The sequence below is a fragment of the Megalobrama amblycephala genome, linkage group LG1 (assembly GCF_018812025.1).
Source record: "Megalobrama amblycephala isolate DHTTF-2021 linkage group LG1, ASM1881202v1, whole genome shotgun sequence".
In the NCBI taxonomy this organism is placed as follows: domain Eukaryota; kingdom Metazoa; phylum Chordata; class Actinopteri; order Cypriniformes; family Xenocyprididae; genus Megalobrama; species Megalobrama amblycephala.
This window is the reverse complement of record NC_063044.1, coordinates 13,921,420-13,930,008: the sequence shown is the minus strand read 5'-3', so window position 1 is coordinate 13,930,008 and position 8,589 is coordinate 13,921,420. Positions and strand designations below refer to the sequence as shown.

General features: G+C 40.6%; 1 protein-coding gene across 1 annotated transcript; it reads right to left on the bottom strand.

Moving 5' to 3' along the window:
• Positions 1-444: 444 nt before the first annotated feature.
• On the bottom strand, positions 445-5,612 carry LOC125274094. The gene is made up of 2 exons (XM_048200578.1): positions 4,734-5,612; positions 445-743 (listed from the first exon to the last, which is right to left on the bottom strand). Exons 1-2 carry the CDS (start codon positions 5,560-5,562, stop codon positions 445-447), a joined length of 1,128 nt encoding a protein of 375 aa, XP_048056535.1. The 5' UTR covers positions 5,563-5,612.
• Between the last annotated feature and the right edge of the window lie 2,977 nt (positions 5,613-8,589).

The following is an 8,589-nucleotide window of genomic DNA, read 5'->3' as shown; positions in this document are numbered from 1 at the left end:
GTACACAGAAAACCATATGTTTAAAACATAGTATACAGCTTTGACAGAGGAAAAAAAAAGGAGCCTCAGTCCACATACTTTCAATGCTGAGACCAACATAAAATCTATCAATTGCCCCTTTTGGCAATAAAATTGCCACACCCAAGTCTCAGCATTACTTTTTTCATATCCAAATATAATCACTTTCTTTACTTTCAAAATCATAACATTCTTCAGCAAACATAACAGTCACCTGTTTTTCCTTCAGATTTAGCAGTGTAGTTGGCTAATCTCCACCACATATTAGCTGCGAAGGCATGTGGTTCTTCTTCATAATGTACCCAAGTTTCATTACCAGTGCTAACAGCAGCTTGTATGTGAATAAACACATTTGTCAGCACAACCAGGTAAAATATCAATTTAGCAATCATGGCTAGAGAGCTTCAATGATAATTATTGCTGGTTTTAAATCTCTAGCAATCTCTTTCTTCTTCTCCTCGTTGAACGTCTTGTTTCACCTTCCTTCGGATCTTTCCTTGGCTCACTGGCTTCCTTCTCCTCATTGACCAGAACGTTCCCCTGGGATGGAGCTGCTTTCAGTCGACTGGCATGGATCCACTGCGGCTGGAAGTCAGTCAGCACTCCTGTTCTCGTCACAGCAATCACCGTGGCGGGCCCCAGATATTTCGGCTCACCCAGTTTTGTGGGCTTCAGACACTTTATCAGCACCTGTTGTCCTGGAACGAAAGGATGAGTGGGTTTTTCTGCAGGAAGAGGGAGAGAGAGAGACACATCACCATTGATGCTATTCAAAGTTTTAATTAGGGAATCCACATAATCCGTGATGATCACCTCCGTGTCACCTGTGGAAAAATTGCCAGCGCGACCTCTGACCCATGGGGTCGGGAAAGGTCTACCCATAAGGATTTCAAACGGAGACATCTTTGTTGTTGCTGATGGTGACATTCTAATTTCTGTTAATACGGCAGGCAGCAGATCAACCCAATTTCTGCCTGTATCAAGACACGCTTTATTAAGACGATCTTTGATAACCCTATTCATGTTCTCAACTTGTCCACTAGATGGAGCATGAAATGGGATATGTAATCTCCAGGTAATATTAAGCTCCTTGGCTAACAACTGCGTGACTTTGGAAGTGAACGGTGTTCCATTATCACTATCGATAACCATTGGTATACCAAAACGCGGTATAATGTCCTTAGCCAGAACTTTAACTACCGTCTGTGCATTTTCTTTTCCACACGGAAAAGCTTCAGGCCATTTAGAAAATCTGTCAACAATCACAAGCAAATATTTATTATTTCCGCAAGGAGGCATATGCGTAAAATCAATTTGCAAGTGTTGGAATGGTAGCTCAGGATGTGGTAAAGCGTCATGTTTAGTTGCCTTGTGCTTGTTAGTTTGAGCACACACCAGACAAGCATCCAATATCAACAGAGTATTTCTTTGAATATTTGCTATGCAATAAGATCGATTCAACATTTGTATCACTTTCTTTTTTGACACATGTGATACACCATGATAATGTCTACATAGCATAACAATCGCAGATGCAGGTAATGCAAGTCTACCCTGTTTGTCTCTCAAGATTCCAACTTGATCTGGTTTTACTTCATTGTCTGACCAGTAAGTCAAATCAGCTTGCGTAGGGTTAGCTTGTAATATTTTAATGTCCAAATCATTAGTCAATAATGAATTCATCATAGGCACATCTGTGCCCCTTTCGCTTACATGTGGACTTAACATTACTTCTTTAGCAGCCCATTTCGCTACTTCATCTACAAATCTATTTCCTTTGGCTTCATCTGTTTCTCCTGACGTATGTCCTGCTACTTTAATAACAGCGAGTTTTGATGGTTGTTGTGCTGCATTAATGAGCTCCGCTACAATACTATGGTGAGCAATTGGCTTTCCATCTGAGGTTTTAAAATTTCTTTCTTCCCACAATTTAGCAAAATCATGTACTATGCTATACGCATATTTAGAGTCAGTGTATATATTAACACACTGATCTTTTGCCAATTGACAAGCTCTCGTTAAAGCAATTAATTCTGCAACTTGCGCTGACTTGTATGGCAAAGAGTATGCCTCAATTACACAATCAGGTAATTCAACAATAGCATACCCACACAAGTATACATTATCATTTGGCTTGAAACAGGATCCATCAATATACCAATTCTTCCCCTCCTCCAGGACAGATGTAGAAACATCTGGCCTGCAGGCAGTCGAAATCTGGATTCTGTCCAGGCACTCGTGGTCATCACTCTCAAATTCACCTTGCGTCAGCAACCTGTGCAAATGTACAGTAGGGCCATGAATAACAGAAGTTGGCTTCAAAATCAAATTAGCAGTAGCTAATAATATAGCCTCATAGCCAGAGCGGCGTTGAGCAGTCATATGTTGAGTAGAAATATTACTCATAATGACTCCTACCTGATGAGAGGTATGCACTATCAATTTATGTGATAACACAATTTTTTCAGCATCTTGCACCATGATCGCCGTGGCAGCCACTGCACGCAAACAAGCAGGAAGTCCCCTGGCTACTGAATCAAGAGTTTTAGACAAATAAGCTATGGGACGAAAAGTACCCCCATGTTCCTGGGCCAGGATTGCGGCGGCTGTACCCCCACTTTCATGCACGTATAAGTGAAAGTCTTGAGAGTAATTTGGGAGGCCGAGTGCAGGAGGTTTCATGAGGGAGGATTTCAAATGTCTGAATGCTTGATCCATCTCAGCTGTCCATGTAATGTCCTCTGTGTCCCCCAGAGTAGCAGTTCGTAGGATTTTATCATACATGGAACAGTTGGGCACCCATATTCGGCAATAATTAACCAGTCCCAGGAAGCTTTGCATCTGCTTCCGTGTCGATGGGTGCTTGAAAGTAGCAATAGCTTTCACTCTGTCAGCAGATAATTGCACTTTGCCCTGTGACAGTTCATGTCCAAGGTACTCGACCCTCCTCTGTACCCACTGTAGTTTCTCTCTTGATGCTTTGAAACCAGCCTCTGCCAAAATATTGCAGACAATTTTAGAGGCAGCAGCACACATGTCCTCAGTTGCACCAGTGATGAGGATGTCATCTGCATATTGAAGCAGACAGGTGTTTGGAGGAAGTTTGGCATTTTTCAGCGTTGCGTGCACTACAGCAGAGAAAACAGCCGGAGAATCCCTGAACCCTTGTGGGAGTCTTGTCCACGTTAATTGTGAATTTTCCAAGGTAAAAGCAAACAATGGCTGTGTTTGGCGATCAACAGGAATGCTGAAGAAAGCACTGGAAATATCCAGAACTGTAAAAAATGAATGTTCAGAAGGAATAGAATTAATTATAGTTTGCACATCAGGTACAATAGGAGACAATGGTGTTATTAACTCATTAACCTTTCTCAAATCTTGAGTTAAACGCCAAGAACCATTTGCTTTCTTAATTGGATTAATTGGTGTATTATAAGGTGAATGAGTGTGCACCAGGATGCCTTGAGCCAGTAATTTATCAATAACAGGAAGAATACCCTCCACCTTTTCTTTTGAGAGGGGGTACTGTTTCTGATACACAGGCTTGTCTGTTATTAGTTTAGCAACATAGGGCTGGACATCAATGAATCCTGTGTCATCCTTATGGGCCGCCCACAACTTGGGGTTGACGCCCTCAATTTCCTGTTTGAGCTCAGTTGCAGAATCATCCTCAAGGAGAGCATTTCCTGTATCAACAGTGAGAGAAAAGGCTGCAGGAAAAATAAGTTGTAGAGAGTCAGCATTAAAATTAAGTTGAATACCTAATTTATGTAAGAGATCGCGTCCCAGAAGAGAAAATGGTGAACTCGGTATTATCGCAAAAGCATGCATTTTAAACAATGATGGGATATCATTAGAAGTAACTGGAAATGTTGGTGTCATTTCACATCTCACAGGTACACCATTGATTCCCACAGAGTTTACATGTTTTCCTGTAATCGAGCCCTCATAGACAAGAGAGGATAACGATGACATCGACGCCCCCGTATCTATGAGAAAAACATAGGGTTTACGGTCAACATTTAATTCAATAAATGGCAAAACAGTTGACACATTCGGATAACTCAAAGAAATCAATGAAAAATTATCAGAAGAGGGCTCAGTCGAACTCAGTCATTGTTGCCAGGAAATGGGATACACTGGATTTTGTCTGTCAGTCTTTGCAGAAGGGAGCGCAAGTGGGGGCTTTTGCTTCAAGCCACCACCAGAGCCCTTCCTCTTCTGCTTTTCTGACCTCTGCCTCAAATCCCAAGCCTTTTTCCTACAGTCACGTTCCAGATGTCCTGGCTTGCCACAATAAAAACAGCGTCTCACATTTCCAAATTGTTGTGGACGAGGATTCACAGCAGCATTCACTTGAAGCATTGCAGGAGTTTTGCCCCTGGAGACATCAAAAGCTCCAGCAGAGGAAAGCTCACGCAAGCGTCGTCCTAATTCATCAACAGAAATGGTAGTAATATTCGGAGTTGTTATACGAATTAACTGCGCAGTGTCTTTGTTCATATTATTTAGGAACGTATTTAAGAACAATGGACAATTTTGTTCAATAGGAATCGCAGATTCCTCAACCCATGCATGTTTAAATCTGTTAAAGAATGCAACAGGGCTTTCACCAGTTCTCTGTTTGGTATTGGCTGCATGCGAGATGTCTTGTTTAGCAGAAGACACTTTTAACAAAAAGGCAGTCAATTGTTTGAAAAAATCTTTAAGTTTACCTGAGCTGGCCCAAATCCAATCACATTCCTCTTCTTCATCCTCCGAATCAGTAATTAGAAGCACTCGTGAAGGTTTAGACAAATCAAGGGGCTTCGAATCTCCCGCTTTCTGAGATACAACACGACGAACAGGCGGTGTATCGTAGATGGGGTTTAAATAATAAACTTCTTCAATCATTTCCTCCTCTGTGATTTCCGCAGGCAGTGTTTTAGTCAAAATAAAACGATAATCTCGTCCCGTCAATTGACTGTAGGCAGTTAACCGTTGCAGCACTGCCACAAATTGATGTGGTGACTTAGCCGGATCAGGAAGATCTTTGCAAATAGCCACTGCCTCCGTAACACTCAGAGGAGTAATTTTGTAACCATCTGGAAGCTGTACAAACGGAAAAACTTCAGTTGTGGACGGCAACTGCGGATACAATCTATTGGTCAAGGGCTTTGGAATTTCAGCAGAAACAACACATTCATATGGGGGAAGAGACGTATCAGGTTTCAACTGAGACTGAGAGAGAGAGCTGTCTTGTTTTTTCAACTCTGGACCCTTATCCCAATAAGTTTTCATCTTCATCCAAACTTTATACGCATCTTTCATATAATCAATTGGCCATCCTGGGTCACCCCAAGAACCAAAGATCATATCTTTTGCAGCACGCATATCTTCATCTTTAAAAGAACCATCGCGGGGAAACGGATCTAATTGTATTTTCCCTTCTGACCATCCCGCGAGATTAGAGAGATAGGGTTCTGTAAAAAACGCTTTATTATTGCGATTCATGAAATCCCTCGGGGTTTCCCCCATCAACGGTCGACTAATCGTTTCACCCATTTAAAACAGCCAACAAAGATCTCTCCTTTGCTTAAAGAAAAGCCTTACAATTTCAGACAAAATACAAATTAAAGTCTGCAGCTTTATATTAACTTTTTAGTATTTTTAGCAAAAAGAAAAATTTTAAATTCAGTATTATTCATTCAACTGCCAACAAGGACCTGAGGATATCATCATGAAATGGACTAAGAGAGAGAGAAAAATTTTCAACTCAAACTCATCTATTCCCTTCCCACGTATATAATCCGTGAGGATAACACCAAAAAATGAAAGGGTGATCAATCCTCTTTCACTCTTCCCGCATTTATCTAAATACGAGGATATCCACTTTTAACAAATATGAAAAAGTGCGGCACAAAAATACAAGGATCAATTTCTCAACAGACAGTAAGATGCACTTAAGCATTTTATTTCTTACCTGTCTGGAGAAATCCCCGACGAGCCCCCAAATTGTTAGGTTTTTGCTCCTAATTTGTGCCTCATCCCAGACCTCTTATTTGGCAATTGAATGAGCAATCACTCAGCGCTGAGGGAGAATATAGTCTCATTTTATTGATAAGAAAAGAGAGAATATATAGAAAGAGTACAAGGGGTGTAGTATAGTTTCAGCCAATGAGAAAGAGAATACATCATATAGATCATGTTATAGGAATGTGATACATATAGAAAAACAAGTCTAAATATGGTCATCTATTGGTCAGGTACCCATGAGGTCCCTTAGCATCCCAAGGACCTTCTCCTAAGCAGGGACCATTCCCTGTTTCACATTTACTCCTAGTAGAGCCTTATATGGAAATGGTTCTGGTACATAGAAAACCATATGTTTAAAACATAGTATACAACTTTGACAGAGGAAAAAAAAAAAGGAGCCTCAGTCCACATACTTTCAATGCTGAGACCAACATAAAATCTATCATTATGTCTGCAGGGTCCCTGGGTAGAGATCAGCAGGATGATGACTGCCTAAAGCACTGTTGGAGCCAGGTCAGAATAATGGATGGAAATGAACGCCTACCCCCTCCTCACCCCTCCCCACACTTTGTGATAATGGCTTGTTGTACTGTGTGGCGATCAGTACGTCAGGCTGGACTAACTCCTAATCCCCGCAAGTGCCATCTGGGACTTGATGGAGCATGCTACCTGGGCTACCTTATAGGCCGAGGCCTTATCCTTCCCCAAAACAAGAAAGTGCCAGCTATACGGGACTGTCCCCGGCCAACCACAAAGAAGCAGGTATGGGTTTTCCTGTGCTTAGTGGGCTATTATCAATGCTTCATTCCGTCCTTCCCTCTTTGTCTTGTCACCTTACAGACCTGACCAAAAAGGGCCAACCAAACAAAATACAGTGGAGCCCTGTGGCCAAAGAGGCGTTCCAGTGTCTGAAGGCTGCCCTCGCTTTGTCCCCAGTTCTACACATCCCTGACTTTTCCCGGCCCTTTATCCTCTAGACAGATGCTTCAGACACCGGCCTGGGAGCAGTCTTGTCACAAACTGTCAGGGGGGAAGAACATCCGGTGACATACATTAGTAGGAAGCTCACCCCACCAGAAACACGGTATGCTGCCGTTGAGAAGGAGGCCCTTGCCATAAAGTGGGCAGTCATGGAGTTGCGTTATTACCTTTTAGGGAGATCCTTTACGCTGGTGACCGTCCATGCCCCCCTTCAGTGGATGGCCAAGGCCAAAGACACCAACGCCAGAGTCACCAGGTGGTTCCTAGCCCTTCAGAATTTCAATTTTGTGGTGAAACATTGGGCTGGGGTCTCCAACGGAAATGCAGATGGTTTGTCCCGGAAGTTCTCTGGCTGGTCAGGTCTGGTAAGGGCCATTCCCCCCATGATTACCGTCAAGCAGTGGTGGACAGTAACAAATAATTTTTACTTTGTAACTGTACTTAAGTACATTTTTCAAGTATCTGTACTTTACTCGATTATTTTAATTTTGAGCAACTTTTACTTTTACTTCACTACTTTCCCAAAGCATAAAGTCGTACTTTACAATTCGTGCACAAACTGATTCTTTTCAATCATCCTTTTAAATCGGTTTACAAATCACACCAAACAGTTCATTCGCAAATTGGACTTATCGTATTGCAGCTGTTCTCGAGTCAACGACTCACTGATTTAGTGATTCATTCAGAGAGATTCAGTGAATGAATTTAAAGTCTGACTGAAAATTAGCCTAGAACAGGTGGATCCTCGAGTGTGTGCGTGACTGATGGCGAAAAGTAAGTCAGCCTACTAATTTTGAATTTTAGGATGAATTATTGTAACTGAAAATCGGATTTAGGTCAGTTGTTTTTTAACTTGCAATCTCGATTCAATCAGATCAAATTACATTTTAAAACTTGCCGCTCCAAATAACGGTTGTATCGATTACATCGTTATGGCACTAGGAGGAGACAAGTGACTGTTAAAATGTATTTGACATTGAATGATTTATTCAAAAGATGTGTTCAAAAGCATTGATTCATCCAGTAATGAAACAAGTGAAGTAGTTATGAGTAATGAATCATTCATTCAAACCCATTTTATTAAATTAAATATTTTTAAATAAACAAGTGAAGTAGTTATGAGTGAGTCATTGAATCATTCATTCAAACCCATTTTATTAAATTAAATTAAATTAAATTAAATTAAATTAAATTAAATTAAATTAAATTAAATTAAATTAAATTAAATACTTTTAAATAGACTGCAGCATTTAATATTTTGTCCTCTAGTAAATTTGTGTAATCCACCACTGTGTACACTGGTCTATTTTGTTTAGTAAATAAATACACCCTGTCTATTCAGAATCATGGGAGAATCATGATTTCTATTTGAAAAAAAAAAAAAAAATCTTGATTCTCATTTTATCCAGAATCGTGCAACTTAAACACAAATTAAAATAACAAATGCATGTTCATCTTCCCCGCTGTTGCAGCAATTTTATAAAATGTTATGTATTTAGCCCTATATGTTTCGTCAGTTTTTATATTGTTTTTCAACACACATTACATTTTATGTATCTGCATCCACTGATCTTC